Here is a 24161-nt window from a genome sequence, read left to right as displayed (position 1 = left end):
AATGTAAACGACGATACTGTAAATAGGTGGTTTATTTTGCGTTTGATACCTTCGTGTCTGCACCTAATGCAACGATTATTGTATTTTCTAAATTAATCGTGATCTTTCATTCTTTTTCCTATTTTTTCTATTCATATCTTATGCAACCCACTCTACTACTACACTTTTGCGTGCCCTGAAGAAACGTTAGTTAAGCTATGTTAGTCAAGTTACTACTGTCGAACGGTTCACATTATACCGATTTTAGTTTCAAATTATATAACGATACAGTCCATAGTACTGAATAATTTTATTCAATCGAGCTTGATTCAATCTTAATGCGATTCTGTCATGTTAAGGTGTGAGAGAAAAGTGCATTACTAAAGTTAATATATTTACTCGCGGGAGTCGATCGACCATACAATCGGTCTCCATCACCGACGCTCAACAAGTTAATTTGTTTAATCATTCTATAAAGAAAAACATTAAACGGATATAATAATATAACGAGTCTGAAGTTAATTTATATTAAAAATGGTATTATGGACTCGGGGAAATTAATTGAGATTGATAAAATAATTGTGGTAATTTAGGGCGATTTTTTCAAGTTAAATTAATCAGTTATATTTGGTGCTGATTATTCGTTGAAACGAAGTTATCATGATCGATCTGATAACGAAAATTACACAATTCAGGTGGGCCCGAATGAACGTCCTTTATGAACGTAAGCCCGGATATTGCGTGTTCGTTGCACCCTGGGAGTGATAACGGAGATAGTGTCACTCGTCTAGGTAATTATTAGTCACCAACTATACGACTCTTGGGAGCCAGCTCATGAATGAACCGTGTGTGTATCTAACAGGCTCGGCTGGTTCGGTGGCTGAGATCTTGATACATGCATAATACACGAATATGGTTACACGCTGGCTATGTACATTTATGGTAATGTTCCATAAAATAAAATGACATAAAAAGTATATGCCATATTACTTGTTAAATCAAGGAAGAATATTTTAGAATACTTTTCTCATCCAGGCTGCGAATTTGATCTGTGTTTATAGTTGAGGCGCATCAAAATATACAAGAATTGAAAAGATTCCAAAAATAACTGTTTCGAACAGTTACGCAGGGTGTCGACGCTAAAGTGTGACAGTTGCGATATGTCAATAACTATTCGTGATACGAAAAATTGTTTGTACGTGAATTTCAGGATAAAATGGAATCTCTACTGTGGCGCAAACGAAAATTTTTTTATGGTACCAATTTAAAAGATATGATGGTGAAGTTTCGTTTTTTAAATGGAACTATATATATATATTTTTTTTTTGGATCATGCGATAGTGCTTTTCAAAACGAGTTTATTAAGCTTTTATTTCATTTATTTATTTTCTTTACTGTGTACATATTTCGAACTTTTGAATTTTTTGATACACGGTCACTAAAAAAAAGAATTCAAACCTTGAATGAATTCAATTGAAAACAAATTAATCTTCTCTCTTCGATATTTAAACGAAATTTCACCGGTATAAAAATGTAACTCGTCCATATTTCAAAATTGACAGAAGGTTCACATTACGTCCTACGTTTACGTACAGAGTAACATGGCACAGATGGTGCCCACGGATTAACACTGTATGGCTTAAAAAATAATCGAAACCTCTGCAGTAATTTCTTACGTATTCATGGAGCTGTCCACCGCTCGCAATTTCACGGTTTTCATATCAGAAGCACAGAGTGCGTCACCGTTCGAAGTTGGCGCAAACTATAAGTCACCTGGAAAACCGCAGAGCAATAACTCCAATATGACTGCCGCTCGAAAATATCATAGTTCGCGTGGTATCGGAAATAACGGCGACCTCGTTCGCTTTCGCGCCTAGAGAAACGTTTTTCAGTGGCGGATTTCACTCGGTCATCGTCCACCCGCGGCCATCGTCGTCCATTTTCTATTTCCTCTCTGTCGATAGGAACTTCGCGTGCTTATAAAAATCATCGAAACAGAATGAATCCTTGACTTATCCTAACAAGGACCACAACGTACTGGAAAAAACTGATGCTCTTGAACGAATAATTATGTTTTTGAAATGTTGAATGTTTTAATTCGCGCTAAATTTTTGTCATAACTCTTTCCTGGGATATTCATGCTAATATTATAAAGAGGTAACGTTTGTTTGTTTGTATGTATTAAAATTTGTTCAGTAATAGAAAGCTACACTATCCCTGAATAACATAGACTATGTTTTATTTTGACAAAAATACATTTTCAATTTGAAATCTCAAAAATCGTAAATCAAGTCGGAAGAAAAGCGTTGCTTGGGTACTGTATCGGTGTACGCTGACCAAATGGTTGGATATACGTGAAAATAATGTAATACAAAAATATTGGTTATTAGTAGATCTAAAAAAAGTCAGCGACACGATATACTAAACTTTCAAATTTAAACCACAATAACATCTTTTATGTTAAAAATGAATTGAAAATTATAAGGTGAACTTTAAGAGTACTTCGTAGATATAATATATTAATCTTTATAAAAAAGAATCATTCTATCATCAGGGAAATTTCATGAAGATAAAATTTGCCCTATAAAGCATGTTATTTAGTCGCATAGTTTGGGAGATGATAAAGAATGAAAATAATTCACAGAGTAATGAATTATAGGTCATTCATCACATGACCGTCTTCGCCGTTAACATTTACATTTTAAAAAATTATCTCTACATTACACTCAGTTAAATGCGTTCAACTGTTACGAAGTACCTAACTACATATTTACATAAACACTACAGTAATTATTGCACTTACGTGACTAAGAATAATATACCACGCGGGTAAAACCGCGGGGCACAGGTCGTATCAAGATAATAAAACGAAAATGTACCTAGAAAAGATAGCGTAACAATGTAGTTTTGTATAATTTTGTGAAATGATTTCGTGAAATTGTTTATATCGGATTTTTATTTGAAAGACAATTACTTTAATTACCAAGAAGAATCAATCATCCCTTTTCTCAATTTTCTTTTAATCATTTTGAATAGAATACTACATTAAACAAAGCAATGTTACACACTAATATTGTTGCATAAAGTGAAATATTAACTTCATCTATTTATTTTAAATAGTGTATGAATCGACGGAATTTTAAAGCGATCCCTCGAGGGTCCTTTGAGAGTACCGTTCCGAATCGGAATGTTTTCAGAGATAGCCAATCGACGATATATACCCCGACACGGCCAGAAATTCTACAATTTCCTTTTCTCGACCCTTCCGTTATCTTGTCCCTGTCTAAAAAGCGACTGCGGTTTCATGGAGAGCGCGCAACGACACCAAATGCTCGATGTTCGACGGTTTTCACGTTCCGCCGCCCCCAATTTTTCTCCTCTCTTCCGGTCACCGTGCCGAACCTCTTCACCCCTTCGATTCAAAGATTGTAACTCGAGTCGTGGCTTGGACAAGCGAAGGAAACTGTAGAGAGGGAGTAGACGTAAAACTTTTCGTCTACGAGGACGATTGGTTTCCGTCTGAAAACAGCTTTCAGACGCCAATTACCGGTGCGGCTGACTACAACCAACCGGTGACCACTCGAGCGATAACTGAAACTTCACTCCAACAAGAAGTTCCTAAGCTGCTATACCGAATTAACGGATCTGCGGATAGCTGACGCCATTATCTATAGCCGGGAGCATCTGCAGCTTGGTCTTTGTATAACGCCAGCGAATTGAGAGATAAATAATGATAACAAAGTGAAATATTCCGTTAATCATTCCGCTCCTTCTCTGCAACAGACTGCGTAAAATTTGGAAACAAAATATTTTAAACAATAGATGCTACGTAGTTTGAATGAAATAATATTTTGAAGAGGAAGCGAAATATTAGCAGTATTTTCAGTTTGGGAACCTAGTGAAAACAAGTTAGGAAAAAAAAATGAATAATAATGATGTAAATGTCATTAATATTGTAGGAAATATACTGAAAAGTGTCGAACTACGTTTATTTTTAACCGTCTTCAAAAAACGAGATGTCTCGTAGTTCAAATTTATTGCAATTACTCACGGCATAAGTTTATATATATATTTTATATAGCCTTTTCAGTCACAAATTATTGCAAAAGAAGGTGCTGATTTTTCTTTTTAAAAGAACAAATTTAATATCACTTTTTATTATCAAAATAATAACTTAGATTACACATCTGTATTAAATCTTGGCAAAACGTTTTAAGGGGGGAAATTGGTTTAGGGCTACATCTTTTTACTGATTTGTAAGAATTCTTTTTAACAAGAAAGGTATGTATATAATTTAATGAAACTTTGAGAACATTTCATACATATATTCAAGAAAATATTGTAATTTTTTGGAATTATTTCCTCGGAAAATGTGGAAGATATCAGCCACCTATTGAAGGTCACCATCAAACGTAGCTATTTTGCGTACATTCTGGGGAGCACAGACATGTATTAAAGATATGTATTTCTTCTATATGAACCCCTCCCCCGCACCACCTAAAAAATTGAATATTGCATTTTTAGAGATGTTTAAACGAAAGAGAAATAATTGGTTGCCATTTTTGTATAACGTTTTTTGCAACAAAAAGATACTTTAAACAATGACATTACTCCGAATGTAGGTTCTTATAGAAGAAAGACATGTCTTTAAAGTAAATTTAAACCCCTATTGATTTCAGATGAAAACTGTGGCTTCCAGAATATACGCCAAACAGTTTCGTTTGATGGCGACCTCCGATGGGTGGTAGCTGATATCTTTCATATTTTCCGAATACTTCGACAAAATTACAATATTTACTTGAATATATGTATAAAATGTTCTGAAAGTTTCATTTAATTATATACATTCCTTTTATATTAAAAAAATTCATGTGAATCACTAAAAAAACAGTCCTAAATTTATGTCCCCTCTTGAATTTGCCTATGAATGAGTTAATCATGTTCACACATAACTTTGTAACGACTAAACCTACACTATCGGCTATTAAGTAAAATATATCTTCACAAACTTTTCTAAAGGAAAATGAATGTAATTAATGGTTCTTGTATATAAATGAGTTAAACTATACTATAAAATACTAATTATAAGCGAACTATTATTGTACTACTATTAGCTTCCCGATGGTACTGTTTGCTTTTTTATCTCTACAGATTCTGCACATTTACTAGCCTTCTTTTAACGTGTCGTTGCTCAATAAGAATTATGCTCGGCTCCCAAATGTAAGACGTAATAAAAGAATCAGCCAAAAGCGTGGCAGAATGAGGTGAAAAAGTGGAGATTAAGAAGTGGGCCGAGCATCCCTTATCTTGTAAGCGATTCCAGGCGCAACGAGGAATGGGGAAGGGAAAACATTAAGAGATAAAAGATTCTTCGTCATGGAATTTACGACCAATTTCGTTCCAGAGCACTATTCCTGGACGCTTACAGCGCACTTCGGGGTTTCCCATTCGCTTCGACACGACAGCACACAAATTACACCGATGTCTTCGGTAGGTAATGTCGAATAAAATTTCTTTACTTAAAGGATCGTTTCATGCTGGTTTAATACATTAAATGACACGCGAAGAGTCGAATAAAGCATCCATATACGTGTACATTTCGATAATTGTAGTGAGTATTTTTCAAAAACGAGATACCAGTCTTCTATGATAAATGAAATTAATCAAATACGTATAAACATTTTTATTTATTTTAGTTATTTTTTATCTGTTCTCAAACTTTCATAAACGAATCATGTTTTATATTTCATGGTGCCAATACACGTATAAAAACAAAAATTTAGATTCTTTGAAATTCGACCAATGAAGCCAAATGTTTCAATTGATTATTGGAAGTGGATAAATATTCGGCGAAAACATGATATTCCCCGAATCTAGATTTAATTGTGCGCCGTGAAAATTCAAACTTCAATCAACGTGCTAGGATACTCGATGCGTATGAGAGTTCGCGGATGAAACGAACTGAAACGATACAATATGATTTAATGAACGGGAGATAAGGGTTATAACTCCACCATGGTTTACGATTCCAGTTTGCAACAGACATTTCGCGTAAGCCGCACATGCTTACTCCTCTTGTTTGCTCCTGCGTGTTCTGCGGTGCATGCGGCGAGACGCACGTGCCCGCATATGCACGGGTGTGTGCAGCCTGCGAGCTTGTGCTATGCGAGACATAAATATAGATACCTAGCATTCAGGAACGGAACGAGTGGAGGCAGTCAGGAGCCAGGATTCAAGATTGCAGTCGAAATAAACGATAGGAATTGAAGTAACAAATTTTTTATTCGATGTTGGTCAATATATGAATTAGAACGCATTATGTGTCGATGTTAAGTAAAACTCATTAATCCTTTTCACTTTAAACGAAAGCATATGTAAATGAACGTAGACCAATGATAGTGTTATACTTATTTTATTATTTATCTGTCAAGTAATTTTACTATCCGTATGAGATGCAGTAAAGAACAAAATGATAGGACACCTTATTAATTTCTAGATTTTTATTTAATAAGTATCATAAACGAAATTTGTTATATAAATAACATTTTATATTGTTTTTCTGCACAAGTTACAGTTGCTTAAATAGAGATGTCGTTATATGATTTTATCTAAAAATTGTAAATATTGAAGAAAATTAGTGGAACAAAAAATAAAACATACTTATGTCTGAAACATGGAATATACCTACAAAATCAATTCTCCAGTTTTTCCTTGATTGAATAAACAAACATGCAACAAAAATTTCCAAAAAGAAATTTATATTCCTACAAAACAGTACTCCATTCACACAACAAAAATACTAAGAACATTTTACATAATAAAGATCTTAAAGATCTTATTATTAAAAATTGCTAGGGAAACCTTGCGAGAGCTGTATACCCTACTGGTTCACAGTTTCCAATTATTGATTAATTAAAACGATGCAACGAGCAAAAGTGGCAACAATTACGTCATAAAGTGATTTCAAAATTATATATACATCATTAATGAGACTGAAAATTTCCATAATACAGAATAACGAACCCATTCGAAATACAAATTATTAAACAGAACTGTGTAACTTAATTTAGTACATTCCATTGTTTAAGCATATGTTCTACCTTTTTGTTCAACTAATTTTATTCAATATTTACATTTTTTCAGATAAATTATGTCGAATATCGACATCTTATAATTTAAGCAACTGGAACTTACAAACAAAAACAAAGTAAAATCTACAACAAATTTCGTTCATGTTACTTATTGAATAAAAATTTAGAAATTGATAAGGTATCCTACTTTTTTGTTACTGAATGTAAGTCATTAATGTATTTATTAAGCATTTAAAAGGTCACGATATTGAAATTTGTTTTAAAAGTTGAACAATGCATACAAGTAATGTTACGACTTAAAGAGGTTCGAGTAGGAGAAATGCGATTGTAAATAAGAAAAATCGAACATGATTTATGTTCCATGCACGAAACTCTGATTGTTTGCCTCGAGTTGACGCATGTGCTCGCGTGCCGGATGTGCAGCTAGGTCAGACGTCTCGTGCATTCGTTGCAAGTGCGATCAACGACGTCGTCAGATTGCGCAGTCTGTCGCCATCTCGCACGTGTATCTCTCGAAGCAGCGTAACATGATAAAATAAAATTTACCACGAGAAAAGAGGTAGGGGAAAATTCTGCACTTCGCGCGATTCCGCTTTGACTATCACTGCTTTCTTGACACGCAAGGAACATCAATCGTGTGCGACATGCTGATTTTTACGAAAAACTACAGACATGCAGAGCATGTAAAAAGGTTTTTTTTTGGTTGATACTTAGATACAAACGATAAAAGCTACCATAAAAGTTGTAAACAAAATAACTGCTCAGTTATGTTTCTAAAGAGTATAACATACATATGTATGTTGAATGTGATGTACAAAGTGTTTCGTTTAAATAGGAATGGTTAGATATCTCAGGAGGGAATGAAGCTATCTTAACAATGTCTTTCCACAAATTATTTGGTTCAAATGTACAAATTATACAGTGTAAATAGTTTTGTTGTGATTCAAGTGATGGGGGAGATTTGAAAAACAATTTGGTTTTTTTATATAGAACTTTATATATTTTTATGCATATTATGATAAGGGTTGATTAGACAAATTCATCGACCTCAATACATGGTTATTTATTGTAATATTAAGTTTTGAATTGGAGTTTGAAGTCGGGAGATTTAGCATCTTCTTTCCTTCATTCCATCTTCTATCCTTGTTCGACTAATAGACAAGCTACGTTAAATCTAAAGAAAAACCAATTAAACATGCACGTGTCTAATATTTTTGATGTCCTATCTGTAAAGTTTAAACAAAATCGACGTGTTGAAATTGAGCGACGTTTCTTGCCAGGCAGCTCGAAACATCGAAAGTGTAAACCCTGCACGATTACAATGACTTTGTCACACGCATGTAGCGAATTTTGTAATTCAAATTGTGTTTCAGGTTCGAAGAACGTCAGACATCAGAACGATGTGAGAAGACTATATGGGTGAACACCAAACGAGCAAGGAAGACTCGACGAAATCACGAACACGTGGCGGGACGTGAAGCGGGGTAAGTCGCCTTTGCCCTGCTGTCATCAATTTTCGTTTACATTAAGACGGATTGGAAAGTCCAATCAGAAAAGCAGATATATTCTACACTTCGGAATTAAAAATATTCCTCATTATCACAGACTCGGAAATCTATCGTGTCGGAGGTACTTTAACACTCATACGGTATACTCTGAGCTAGCATTAACCCTTTGGCTACGAAGGGATTAAATATACGCCCTCGACAAATGGGATCAGAAAGATGTTTGTGTTCGTTAAATCAATTTTTAAACAATATCAGTTTATAGGGGATGATGAGACGAAACTCTTTTATATTTGCAGTTTGATTCACAGAACGCTTAGTTTTGAAAATAAATATTGAGAAGTTGAAAGTTCGTTGCAAAAATTGAATTTCAGGAAAAAGGTCTTCTAAGTTTGCAATTTTTATCTCTGAAACTAAACGTCGCATGAATAAACTGTAAATGCAAAAAAGTTTCGTCTTATCATCCTCTATAAGGTGATACTTTTTAAAATTTCGACAGATACGTATTATTCAACTAACGATGCTTCCATTTTCAAATGTAATCGTATTCAAAGAAAAAAGGTCTTCTAAGTTTTGAATGTTTATTTTTGAAACTAAGCGTTCTATAAATAAACTGCGAATATAAAAAATGTTCCATCTTATCATTCTCTATAAGCTGATATTTTTTTTAAATTCACACCTCTGCGGTTCTTAGAGTTTCCAGCAAAATCGTCCAGCAGTCAAAGGGTTAATTAAGTAACTAGACAAAAACTAATTAATTTTAATGAGAACTACATTTAGGGAAAATATTTAATACGTATCATATGCATACTTGTGTAAAAACGTTTCTGCAACACCATTGCAAAAATATACCACGGTAATCATACGTTAAACGAATTATATTTTGACGTTTCTGGCTTTCAGTGTTGATCCTCTTCGGTATTAAACTTTCAGTTTCTGTCTTATGTAAAAACACGTAGGTTGGTGAAATATAATATGCCGATATAAAGCTACCCAAAGGCATATCAAATTTTAATACAAAATTTATCAACACTGTGACAAAAAAATGAAAATCAACATCATTATCCCAGTAATTACAGTGTTTTTGAGATCTTTGTTTTATTTATTTCTTCCTCACTTTACACTTTCGTAATTGAATAATTGTTAAAAAACCGCAAATATTCTAGGTAAATAATAGGTAATAAAATATAACGGGTAATTGTTCCGTTTAAGAGGTGGGCCATTTATTCACTGAGCACCCAGTCAAGCCTCGATAACTCGTCGCATTTCGAGTCATCAAAAATACATATTGGACGGTACGTTGGGCACTCATGCACGGTTTGCTCCTAAAAAAAAATTGGATTCTGGGGCGTCACCTGGCCAGAGGCTATCGGTCGCGGAAGATCGCAAGGCCAGAGATAAATGGCCACAGCATTCGGATAAATAAAATTCTCTAGAAGCTTCGGCGAGGCTGGAATTCCCTCGTTCGAGTCGTGTATAGATATCGTTGGATTTCGACTCACGTATCTCAGTCGGGGAGCCAATGGACGACGAATAAAGAATGGACACCGTCGCGGTCATAAAAGGTGCCGTTTTTCAACGTTCGACGTATAACTCTTTCGCGGTAGCGTACTTTTGTAACGGACGACATGAACGTGAATGCAAGAATGATGTTTGGAAATAACCTCTCTCGATATCTATTGGAACAGAATAAGCCTTGCGTAACATGTATTTATAAAGTCTACAAACAAAATTTTGATTAGTTGCCCAAGATGTCTGACTTGGTTTGCAACGCAAGAAATTACATTCCACCTGTGATTGTAATAACCGCACGATTCAATTTTATCCACTTTCAAGGATAACGCAAACAAAATTAGTTTATGGAATTCCAAAAATTAACCTATTGTATCGCGATTTCAAATGGATACTCTTGAAGGACATAGTAAATGTAGAAAAAAAATTATCGTCTATAACGTTAACATCCGTCATCGAGGCCCAAGAGTTTCTAAACCACCCCCGTAGTTAAAATTCTGCAAGCTTACTCTATTCATCATTTAAGAAGAGCTATTTAGAACCTGTTTTTTGGAATCGATGAGTGCCAAAATTACAATTTTCTAACATGGATCGTTGAGGAACGTCTAATGCAGATGAAATTATTGTTACTACGAGTTTCTTGAAACGCGTAAAGAAAGTCAGACACGTTACCAAATCAAGAGGAAAACCGGACTCCGTGATAAACAGAAAGTTATGGGATAATTGAGATACTTATAAAACCAAAATTAGTCGGTTGTTAAACCAACATTTTTTATTTTCTATCAACTGTAATCGCTGTTTCACCCACGTTGTGACGTGTAGAATCAGTGTTTGGTCTTCGACAAGAAACGAACGAACTTTTGCTGGCAACTCCAATAAGCTGTAGAACGGAAGGGGAACTTCGAAAACGTCAAAGTGATCGAAGAATATGCGACGGATATCAAGCGTTTCGCGCAACGTCACGTTCGGAATGAAATGTTTGGCTGGTATGCGGGCCCGTTTGTTCAACAGAACGCGAATAATTTCTGTTGCTAGTAGCACGACGGGGATTTCTGGCTAACCGAAATGTTCGGGCTCCGATTCCAATCGTCGGGGTCACTGGCAGGGTAATACATTTCCAAAATAATACGAGACCGTCCGTTTCCCTGTTTTCCGGCTACATTGGAACACGTTGTCGACAAAATGTAAAGGTTGCGTTAAAATATGCCGAACTGACGGGAACCAATGGTGAATTTTGGAAAACGTGTCGCGCAGATCTGACAAGTTGGCTAGACAATTTGGTTATCGTATAACGGCGACACCTGCACCCACACGTATTATCAATCTTGTCTGACAAGGAACGCCGCCAAACTGTAAAATGTCGATTTTAACGAAACGATTGAAACGAACAGATAGAGCATTAAAGAACACTAGACATGTATGTTTTTAATATCGATTGATGTCCATGGTTCAGGGGTGAAAACTACCCTCGAAGCTGTGAATGAAATACTTACTTATTATTTCATTTTCTTGAAAATTTATGGAAATGGAAAAAAAGATTGAATATGAGAAAAGATGGGTTTTTAACGAATAATAACATGCTCTTATAAAGGAAGTACGCAAATTGTAACTCGAGTTTCCGAATGAAACTTAGTAGAGATGAAGATCGTTATCAAAGTAATGTAATCTGATCGAAACTGAAACGATCTCGGCTAGTTAGACTTGTAGGGTTTAAAAGAATTTTTTTTTTTTAGCCTCAATGTAGATGGATTAATCTGCAGCTTCTGTGAAAAATTCGCATTTATGAAGTATATCTGGACTAACTGCAAACAAATTCTTCGTTTCGAACAATGGTTTACAACTCACTACATGTGTAATTAGGTTTAATTGGTCTCTGCATTGGTCACTGCAACAATACCTGAAGAGACTGTTCCGCATTTGTACACGCTCCGATCCTACAGCAGGATGGCCTGTCGCTTCGCGTTCCACTTTTTTGCGTTTCCTGTCTTTTGCTATCCATGAGTCTCTCTAAACGAGAATACCTAATTATCGATGCACGAATACCAGACGATGAGAATAAATGTTTATGCTACATCTATGTGACTGAAAATAATCATTAATTGTATTTTTAGTTCTAAATTATAAAATATTGTTATTCGCAGCCTCTCGCGTGATAGTGTCCAACAAAAAACTATTAACAATTAACAATTTTGTCACATTGCCCATCACGAGTTGGGGATTATATAAAATCGCCGGTCAATTTGATAAATGTTCCATAATTTATCACATTTACCAACTTTAGTGGGGATTATGCATAATCACCGCATTTATCACATTCACCGTAACATATATATAGATTTACAATACCATGTAGCACGGTTTTTGTAACGCATAGAATTTCAGTACCGAGGGAGTCCTGATGAATCATATTCTATATACATATATACAATATACAAGGTAGAATATGTTTCATGAGGACTTCTTCAGTGCTGAAATTTTGTACGTTAGAAAAAGTGTGTCACATGGTATCGTAAATCTACATATGTATATATAGAAACTGACTAATCATCTTGCATGCCTCTCTGCTGATCAAATCATAGGTAGCTAGCCAACTTATCATGTCGCTATACATCTATCGAGTTCACTATTCTATTGACGCATGTAAACGATCAATGGGGGTGCCATATCTTTCTCGCAATTTCTGTGAATCGCGTGAAGGACAGGGAAAGTATTTTTCACCGTTGTAATGCAATTTCATCGAATTTCACCGGAGTAAGCGAGACACGAATATCGCGACAATGTGCCCGCAGAAATACGACTCAGGATTCTTCGGGCGGCCCATTTGAAAGCCGCAATTTTATCTGCAATTGCGGCCAACGAATTTGCTTTGAAAGTATCCGCAAACTCTCCGACGGAGAGGCGACGGAGCGAGCGCACGGAGAAGATTAGAACCCAGCGACGACGTGCCACGCGGCTCAAGGAAGAAAGCGGTCCGCTCGATCTAGCCAGCACAAAGGGATCGGGAAACGGGAAAGGGAATCGGTGGAGAGAAAGTCGACGGGGAACGACAGTGCCCGTTGAAAAGTAGAACGAGACAAAGCGGTCGTTCGGTGGCTGCAGCGACTCGATGCTCGATGCTTCCTGACTTTCAGCTATCGTCAAAGGATGAAAATTGAACCGCGCGAAGCTGGGACCACGATCCAGAAAACTTTCGACCGTTCTCTCGCTGAATTCCTACGTCGAACGAAAAGGTATCCGGTTCGGGGAAAAATAAGACGACCGAAAGGAACACCAATCCTGTCGAAATTCTACACGTCACAACGTGGGTGAAACAGCGATTACAGTTGATAGAAAATAAAAAATGTTGGTTTAACAACCGACTAATTTTGGTTTTATAAGTATCTCAATTATCCCATAACTTTCTGTTTATCACGGAGTCCGGTTTTCCTCTTGATTTGGTAACGTGTCTGACTTTCTTTACGCGTTTCAAGAAACTCGTAGTAACAATAATTTCATCTGCATTAGACTCTTGCACCGATTCTAGGCATACGCTATCGACCACACATCAGTTCGTACGCGTGAGAGGATTTATAATATTTATTTAGAATTATAAAGAAAATACGAATCGTTGACTACTAAATAAGAAACGTCGAGCACAGGAAAAGTCCTATAGATACCTACGACAGAAGAATTAAATTAGTCATCTTGGAATTGCCTACGCTGCTTTATTTTCGATCTACCGCCGACAATCGAAGAGATAAGAGGCAGCTCGGTTCATCTTTCGCGAACGAATAGTATAATAGGGACTCTGCTGCTCCGCGATGAGAAACGTGAATAACGTCTGTATCAACTCGATGATCGCGTCTCGCTCTCCAGAAACGCTCTGTTTGTATTTCGAAACCACTATCGATGATTGAAGGGATAAAAGGAAACTTTTACCTTCCTCGATAGGGGGATCGCGTAATAGAGACGATGCTCTCCAACGAAGGAACGCCGCGATCACGTATCGACAAATTCAATGAGAATCGCTTGTGCTCGAGTAGCCCGAGGAGTGCGTTTCATCCCTTTGGATCGCTGGAATGAGGCGGACAGGACAAAGAGAACCTTTTCCAACTAAATTACCGATTCATTAACGATTCCAGGGTCTTGTTCAAAGATAATGAAACTTCTCGTTAAAGTTTTGATTAATGGTAGCCTGCGGTGTACCGATGCGATGAGAACTTACAAATCGATGCTGTCAAAAAAGTGTATTGTTTAGGGCTCCGAGTGCAAGATGTGTAGACACGAGAAATGAGGTGTGTCTGATCAATCGTATAAACTGTGATACATTTACTTGGCATTATAAAATTGTACATCTTTATAACAATTATACAGTATATACAGTGAATAACAAAAAATATTTAGATACTAAGGTATCATTGGATTTACCAGTTTATATATTTATTTATTAGAGAATAACTGAGCCCTAATTTATTTTTATCTATAATTAATAGCACTTTACAAATATGTTCGATTCATTTATGTAACATGATATAAACAAATTATATTGTAAATTAAACAAGATCACCGTCATTTCTTGCGAGACAAAAATATTCGACCAGTATCCTAATTATACAATATTTATCGTTACTTATGAACTATATTTTTGTTTTTAATACATGTTAACATAAACTTTCTCTTTTCTTAAATCTTTTAAACATTTCGGCATACCAAATATATATTTTTTAAAGTATTGTGAACTTGTTTTCACTTATTCTCCTTATAATATGACTTACTACTACAAAATTTTTCCTATTTATATGCTCGACACTGTATGTTTTCAATTTTTATATTTAAATGTGTATGCAATTATGTTACCGCATATGTTATTCGTTGTTATGTTTGTCGTAAATATGCATATTTATGACTTTATCTATTTCTGAAACAAATTAGTTCATTTCGAATGATCCACGCTCCCGATCAAAAATAAAGTAAGTATTAGGTTGTCCCAAAAGTTTCTTTCGTGAGTTGTATTTAATTATATTCTGTGGCAGTGTTTATATAAATAGACAATCTAATTTTTTAGACATTGATGCTGTAACAGTAACGAATCGAAATGAATCGTAGACAATTCAGTAATGTAACATAAAACATAAAATATTGTGTTATATTAATTATTAATAAAACGAAAGAAACCTTTGGGACAACCTAATATATACAGGGTGTTTCTTAATATGTGATCGGTTCTGGGGGGTAAGCTCCTGACACCAGTACGAATCGAAAAGTCCTGTAGCAATTTGTGAACTGCTGCTTCGTTATCGAGATATAAGCAGTTGAAATTTGCAGGTGTGATTTCCGGCGCGGACTGTTTGAATCCCTGTTAGCTGTACACGCGACCGCAACATGTACACACCCATACCAGGCCCAACACTCACCGATGCACACTCTCTGTTGTCTCTTCCTTAATAGAAATAAATATCCAATAAAAGTTGCGAATCTATTAATATCAATTATATCATTTATGCTTCGATATGCTTATATTGCATTAGCGAATATATTTTATTAACACTTTTTTTTTTAATATCACATTAGTAACGATAAAAATCTATAGAGATAACTAGGTAATGTTAAGATTTCTTTTAACAAACTCGGATACTATTAATTTCTTCATTGTATCCGAAGTAATATTATCTCATTTATTTTGTAATATTTCGCCATAAATATTTTTGATATATTGAACATCCTTTCTGAACATAGTTCCACTATAAAATTGAATATGCCACTCAAAACATTTAATATTATTACATGTTGTTAAATTCACATCCGATATAGTATTTAGCAATAAAAGTTGTCTATTAATAATTTACGGTGTATATTAATAACTCATTGAAAGTATTAAGTGTCCACATATGTATGAACGAGGATGTACGTTTTTCGCACATTCATTATGCATAAACGTCCTAAGATTACATATGAAAAAATAACATAGGACAAGATTGTCGTAGGCTGTACATTCACTTTGAAGAGGAGACGAATTTTCTTTCCGGATGGCCCGTTGCGAGAGATTCTGTTCGCAGGACGAAGCACGCGAGCGGCGCGTCGCGTCGCTGCATAAGAAACCGTTCCCTCGAGCGGGTTTTAGGCGAATAATGTTTCAGACCCGCCTCGCAAACTTAATCATGCTAGCGGCTTTCTAAGCGTTACCGCAGGGGATGGAACGCAACGGTGTTGTTAATACTCTCTTTCTGGCTGGCGCGCGAGCACAAAGGTGAAACAGTATTAACTGACTGGCGCGACCCGCTCGTGCGAATTCGGATCGGGCACGCGCGTGCGCCTGTTGCGCACGAACGGGCGTGAACGTACACGCGGGCGCGTAGACGCCTTATTACGCGCGACGAGGATTCCTGGCGGCTCTGTGGTTGTGAAAATTTAATTAAAACGTGCCCCGACCCGTGCACGCTAGTCTTGCACGCTGCTGACGAGATCCCGGAGCCACGAGTGTTCTCCTTTTAGCGCGGCTCCAGTCTGAGTCGATGGTAAATTGCACGGAAAAGGAGAATACATAATTGTCGCGGGATATTTCCCTGACACTGCAGATGTTCCCAACGAACTTAGTCCACGTTTACCCATCGAGTATCCCGTGAATGTATCGTTCAACGTTTTGTTTTCATTTGCGCTGCTGAATTAGTCGGTAACGGAGGAAATTTCGGAGATGAATTGATTAAAGGGATCTTTGTTAGAGGCTTTAGACTTTTATTTTTTAATACCGACAAATGGTGTTACTTGCAACAATTTTTCACTTAAAGCTATACTATAGGAAAATTAGACATATTTAAACGAAAAATGAATATATCGATATTGTTGTCTTAAGTTTAAGAATAAGAATTACAAGTTTATCTGTTACCGTTTCTCTTGGTAGATCAAAGGTGTGCATTTTGTTTAGAGTAGCAATTATATAATTGATTCAAACAATATGAATGGCCTTCTGAAGCGTTCCTTTAGAATAGTTTAGGTAGAACCGGTTCTCCAAGATTTTTGTGTACATTCTCGTTATACTTTATTTACTACAATTACAGAATGGTCAATCAAGGAACATTGTTATCCTGTTTTTGGCGGTGTCACCCGAATGGGGTCTAAAGTGTCTAGGGTCAATGGCAATTGTTAACACTAAATCAGGTTTTGTTTTCAAGCTATTGTATACAGTTCTTATATACTGTATTATATTCTGTATAATATATGGATTATATACAGTTGTTTCATGCATCATTCAGTTTAGTATCATATGAAATACTCTTACATTCAATTTACATTCAGTATTAACGAAGCGCGTGTGAGCAAGCGCGATGAAGCGAGCTCGCAGTGATTGTTTTCGCGTTTTATCATTTTGCATAAATAAAGTATTTCAACATACTGTTTCTTTAATAAGTTATGACAACAAATTACTTCGGTACAAATCTGGTCTGACTCTTCGAATACTTCCACGTATTCGTCGTGTAATAAAGCCAGTACTGGTGGCCTACTGATATTCAACTCCTCCACTATCATCCTGGAGGTCACACGGCGATCTTTAACAAGAAGGTCACGAACACGTTGCACATATCTGTCGCTGCTACTTGTTCAGGGAGTACTACTCCTGTGATCATCACCTAACGATTCCTGACCTTCTTGAAATCGTTTTTACCATTTCCATACAGTTGTCCGAGATACTCATTATGATTGTTGGATTGATACAAATGTTTTTTTTAATGAAATTCTTATATACAATATAAAAATTATACATGATTGTTTCATGTATTATTGAATTTAGTATTGTGTGAAATATTATTGCATGCAATTGAAAAAAGTCTATTTAAGGCCAGTTATTTAATTGATCAGTTTAATTTTACAACTGGGCCATAGGAAAGTATAAGTTTTTGTACGAGAGTAAACCATAGATGCGAGAGACAGAGTACAAGCGAGACTAATGCAAGGGGGTGAAAGAATATTTAAGACGTGAAAGTTCGGCGGGCGAGTGAGGTGTGTACCAGAGCGTTAGAAAGTGTATTTCGGAAGTGTAATATCAGTTTAAATACAATAATATAATGTGTATTGCCAACAACGCGCATCAATCGAAACTTAACCTCCCCTTTCCTCAAGAATCCTGCATAACGAATATCGATCAAGCGATCTCTTTCAGCCCTCCTCAAAGTGGGACTGAATTTTAAGATAGTTGTTGAATTCTCGAGAGACCGACTGTTCCTATAAATATGTAAACTAGTTGTTCGAGTTTCTTGTGAAAGTTGCGTGGGACGGTAAGCCAGTTACCCTCACTAAAAACGCCCCGCGCTCCCTATAGCGTCGAGATCTTAATTATGCCGCGGTCACAGAAGGTCATCCAATCGAGAATTCCCTTTGTATACCCGTTTGAGCTTCCTTAATAATTACTCGGCGGCTTATCACAGAAGCCGGATTATTGCGAGTGGAAAAGTTTCTTACTTTGGAGTATGTCTCTTATCGTAAAGGGTAAATCTAATCCGCTGGTAATACCGCGAACATAACGAGGTCGACGAATGTAAGGAAAGAACAGTGCAACTAATTCGTTGTAATCCAAAGCTTAAGAAGAGTTCCTGCTTTGCTGGATCAGAAAATATGTAATATTTGCGAATTGTTGTCTCGTAAAGTATTAGGCACAAAAAGTTTTAATTTACCATGTCTTTTTCGGTGGTTTATCTTGTACGACACAAATGAATTTTCGTAATTGAGAAACATAGAAATTTTCTAATTCATAAGCTCTTGTTTTTAGGCATGTCAAGGTTGTTGATAACGAGGGCGATTACATAATTGATTAAAAATAAAAACATATTATAAATTTATTTATTTGAATTTAATGTAAAAGAAACGACATTACTTTCTGGTTCCTCTAATATATTATACGCATTGCGGATTTGAAATAAAATTGAAGTGCACAAATAAATCTATGTGCATTAGACATTGGCATTATTTTCGTAAAGCAAAATTGATTTTTTAATGAGTTACAGCACGTACAGCTTTGAGCAGCGATATATCGCTCTTGGCCCTTTTTGCAAGTGCATGGAGGAGCGATGTAACGCTCCTTGCCACTCAAAGGGTTAATTTCATCCTGCATACTCTAAGCACAAGAGAAACAACAAGTTTTCAATTTGTATCAACAAGGTTCCCTTTTCTCGTTCCAGCGTTGAGCCTGCTGTGCGTGAAGAAATTCTCCGGCAGCGGAACAATGCTGGAAGCGCCGCCCGGAAGTCGCGAGGACCTCGTGGAAGCAGCGAGAACACCATGTACGCCCACAGGTTAGTACCCGGGGCAGCGGTTTATCACAAAGTTTAAATAGTGATTTAGGTGGATCGCTGAATCTAACGCTGAAAGCTCATAAGCTGGCTAAATAAATAACGATAGCGAGCGGTCTTGCGCACGCGCGCTCGCATGCATAAAGAGGACTTCCTTCGAAAACCGAAATTTCACAGCGAACGTTTTAATCCCCCCCCCCCCCCCTCCGAGAATGACCAGTCGCAGTCGGTTCAAACTGAAATATCGAGCTGGTGTTCATCATAAACTTTAAATGGAGACGAGTGTCCTCGCTAAATCCAGCGTACGAATTAGGTTGGCGAATGGCTCGCGTCTCGCGAAGTTCGAGGCCCGTCGTAAATTTTCACGATAAATAATGAAAACCGGGAAAATACTGTACAGCAAGGGGACCTTGATACTCTGGATTTATTCCACGTATTCGGTCGTGGAAATTTCGAGGTGCTGAGAACGAGCGTCGTTCGTTTCTAGGAAATGATTGTCTATCGTTGCTACTCGAGCTTCTTTAGTCGGAGAACTTTCGACTTCGTAATGTACCATACTTTCAAAACGTTTACAATCTTTCGTGGTTATTTGGGCTTCGATATTTGGTCTTTGAAAATAGAGTGAAAATAAAACGTAAGTTAAGAAGTTAGAAAAATGTAAGTTAAGAAAGTTAGATCGAAAAGTGAAACTATGTATATTTTGAATCGATTTCAAAAAGGAGCAGTTACGTACTTTGGAAAATAGCAAAAATTTTCTCAAATAACTAAAAAGTACAAAATAAAATAATTGTTTTCAAAAATTACCCATTAAAAACAGAACTAAAGAAAGTTAAACAATTTTTTTCATCAGTTACATGAATAATATAATTGAAATATTATATTGGATTTGCAGTTATTCGAAATTTTTGTATTAGAAAATTAATAAATTTTTTTTAGTACTCTTTTTGAAGCCAATTAAATTTTTGTTTCAAAGTTTTTTATATATGAAAAGTTATATATGATATACATACATATATGTATTAAAAGAATGTATGTTTTATAAATAAAATTGAGTGGCTTTCATTTTCATTAACAATTTTTTATTCATAAATTCGTTGTATACACGTAGTGTTCACTGTTTACAAAATAATTGAACTTGTTTTTCATATAATAGTTTCAGTATTTTCACAGAATGCATTGTAGCGAATGCTAGTCTATACAACTCGAAACATTAGAGAAATGTTATGAAATAAAGAGGGCAAAGGATTAGAATTATGGTATGTTTTCATTTTTAATCTATACGCAAATTTCAGTGCCAGTCCTATTGTACGTTATTCGTTTCAAAAGATTCGCAAGTGGTCTGATATTGTTGGACGTTTGGAATCGACAACAAGAGAAATGCTTCTCATTTAAAACCCCTGAATCGCGAGTGATTAACCTAGTTCCCGTTTCGTAATTAAACTTTAGTCCAAGTACACATCTGAATGCAAAAATAGGGTGCTCCTTGAGACCCTGAAAACCTGCTTCTTCGCTCGAATATTTTCAGTATTATTCAACACGGTACGTTTTATCAGACATGTTTCTTATTTCTGTTTTCACTGTGATTCGGGGCCACTGTTTGCGTACGTTTACACAAAACCATTCCCGTAACGATCACGCGACGCGTTTACCAAATTTCATGGCATGCGCGAGCAATTTTCTTTTCGTCGAATGTTCACTACTTTCAACAAACCGAATTCAACGGAAATTGAATGCTTTGTCGATAAAATTGTTAGTTGTGGAGATATTTCCAGTTTGAAAGAAAGCTGAAATTACAATACTCGCATGGTTTATTCGTTCGCGGTTCCTTCTTATAATAAAAATTAATGAATACGTAACGGTAAGATACATACGTGAATTTTAATTAAATTGCTTTGGTCAAACAAGATATTGTCATTTTCAAGATATTATTACTCCGTCGTGGTGTCTCTCCCTCTTCATTCATATCAATTAACAACAGCTTTAAATATAAAGAATTGAAAACTACTTAATATAAAGAATTGAAAACTACTTAATATAACGAATTGAGAATTATACTATACTACTGACTGCTATCCATGCAGTCCGACCAAAGTTTTACGAATCGTGTTAATCGATCCAAAACGAAATTCCGTCTTCTAAATCTTCGAAGTGTCACGGCAGCCCATGATTATCCAGTACGTATACACGGTGCTCGTAACGATATTTTATAGAAATGTTTTTGACCAAATTCTGGCAATCCTCTGGTCATCTTCGGGTATAATAATCTAAGATGATTAAAATATAATGGTAACAAACGATACATGATACATAAATCAAAGCTCGCTATTCATTTATCGAGTGAAAACTCTCGGCAAGTGGAAAGGGAACATCGACCAATCGAAATTGACGATCAATCGAGCGCAAACCGCGATTGTCGAACGTCGGGGGAAGACACGATCCCTGTAAATGACGTTTGGTCAGTTCAAGGGACAACAGGTGCCGATATTCCACGCAGACATTTCTGCGATTACCTCGTCCTCTATCGGCGGTCGCCAACCCTTCCATCGTTCTCTGCCCTTTCATCGGCGTCCACGTCCATTCGCAGGTGGCGAACAGCAAATTATTGATGGAGTTCATCGATCACAGCGAATGCGACACCTGAAATCGTTCTGGTTTCGCGCGGCCTCGCGTTGGTTCCTTTATTCGCGCGCCGACGACAAAACCGAACCGGAAGGTTGACGGGAAGGAGATTCGATCGATGACCGGATTTCCCTCTTCCTGAAAGCATCATTACCGCCAGGCCTATCCGCAACAGAGCCAATGGGTGGCTCTTTTTATCTCAATAAAGTCGGTGTCCCGCGATGATTGACGATTTGACTCCGCGGCGTGTCAGCTGTGGGACGGGTGCCCTTTCATCACCGTGACGAACGCGCAGGTTCCATTTTCTTCTGCGTTGTCGGCTTCATTGTCGTCGCGTCAATGTTCCCCGATATAGTTAGCAAATTCGTTTCGTCACTATTTGTACAAAAATTGTTAAAACACTGGAATGACTGGATTCGCGACACTAATGACCGTAGCTACTGTCAAAGAACAGCTTTCCGGGATATTTAGGAGGGTTGAGAATTTCATCTGGATTTTTGTACTATCCGAATAACCTGGGCATTCAAATATCCGTATAACTGAATACAAAATTCAGATAACCGAATATTATATCGATATCAGGATATCTAGATATAAAAAATTAATATACCTCAGCATGAAACGAGTATAGATGGATTTTATCACAGAACAATTTGTATCCCTAGTGAATTGAGAAATACTATTTTTTACAAAGACTTGCGACTCTGTGATTAAAAATCAATTTAACCATGAAATCGATATGAAAATGGGACGTCGTTATCCGGATATTATGATATTCGATTATTCGAATAGTCCCATCCCTATTATTTAGTCACTATTCTATTTATTTGTGAATGGCTGAAGACCTTGAAAGTAAATTCATTGTCATCAATGTTCTTAGTTCGTGTCGGTCTTGCGAGCTGCTCAATACAAATATATTTAGTAAGTTGAGAAGTTTCTAAAACTTGTTATAGAGGCCTAACTTACATTATTGATGGTTGCCTCAGACGTGGATAAATATTATCTGTCACGAGAATGACTGAACGATTTAACGCAACGCGACGGGGACATTGAAATCTGTCTTCGTTGCTTATCCTCGATTTTCTTCTGGTACATTTAACATTAACGATTTACTATCATAGGTTTTATTTTCTACCGTGTTCACTTTTGTCTGTTTTTTATCATAATAATTATTTTACGTACATATATAGGTATACTTTCTTTGTTTTTATTTCTCTGTTTTTCTTCTCTTCTCTCATTATTATTCTATATGATTTTACTGCAATATGATATTGTTTCCAAGTTATATTTGCATAATTATTTGGACTTGTATACATTAATTTCCTTTTTTATTCTTTGTCTCCTTTCCGTCTGTCATTTAAATACTTCATTTCAGTTTAGACAATATCGATGCGTTAAAAACGCATTATTAATATTAATATTATTATTATTCACACTGGAGGTTCTAGGATCTTCATACAGAAGAGATAAGAAGGTCTGTTAAACAATTTTTAGAAACTTCAATTCGTGATCATCGATTCAAACGTTCGCCTTGCGTCTAGAATGTCTAGATGCAGTCCACAGTAGAAAAGGACGTTACTAGTCAGACATCGCGTAGACACTTGCTCGTAGTTAGAAGTAATCATTGACTGCGAGTTTAACATTTTTAGATGTACGAACGTGAAATAACTTTTATAAGTACATTAAAATAAAGGACTACGTACTATAGGTTGATGAATTTGGTCAAAGAAATCCTATCTTATTATAAACAAAAATAATGAGTTTCTATTAAAAAAAATTAATTTATTTCTTAAATTTTCTCCACTGTCATTACGATAAAATTATTTCCGATATCAAATTTGTCCGTTTAAACCAAATGATTTCTGTAAAAACATTTTTTGATGACATCATCCCCTCATGAGATATTCAACCATTCCGATTTAAACGGAACACCAAACACAGTTAGTTCAGATTGTATATTTCGTTGAGCAAATATTAGATTCGAAAATTGTTGATTTTTAACTGGTCGTTCGAAATTTGTTATTTATATGAGTATATTGGCTGTTCCTTGCATCTCGAGGTCCTAAATCAGGTTAGGTCCTCTGATCGCGACGTCGAGACATCCTGAGATGGGTAGGAACCTTAGCCGGTATCGAGAACACCGACAGTAATTGACACCACTTTCACGGCTAAACCGCTTTCCAATTTTCTCCTTA

The 24161-nt window shown here is 36.2% G+C and overlaps 1 protein-coding gene across 3 annotated transcripts in view; it reads left to right on the top strand.

The window, feature by feature from the left end:
* The window catches only part of LOC128878118 (uncharacterized), a 218804-nt gene that overhangs the window by 153472 nt on the left and 41171 nt on the right, over nt 1-24161 (top strand). Inside the window, exons 1-3 of one of the 3 annotated variants that reach the window (XM_054126022.1) lie at nt 5399-5469; nt 8444-8554; nt 19237-19350. In XM_054126022.1, coding sequence (XP_053981997.1) covers nt 19281-19350 — 70 coding nt within the window. In that variant the 5' untranslated portion in view covers nt 5399-5469; nt 8444-8554; nt 19237-19280. Of the gene's footprint in view, nt 1-5398; nt 5470-8443; nt 8555-19236; nt 19351-24161 lie in introns of those variants that run through there. The other 2 variants (XM_054126020.1, XM_054126021.1) reach the window with 2 other exon arrangements.

The sequence above is a fragment of the Hylaeus volcanicus genome, chromosome 6, assembly GCF_026283585.1.
Source record: "Hylaeus volcanicus isolate JK05 chromosome 6, UHH_iyHylVolc1.0_haploid, whole genome shotgun sequence".
In the NCBI taxonomy this organism is placed as follows: domain Eukaryota; kingdom Metazoa; phylum Arthropoda; class Insecta; order Hymenoptera; family Colletidae; genus Hylaeus; species Hylaeus volcanicus.
Note: the sequence above shows the minus strand (reverse complement) of the source record. Positions and strands in the feature narration are given on the sequence as shown.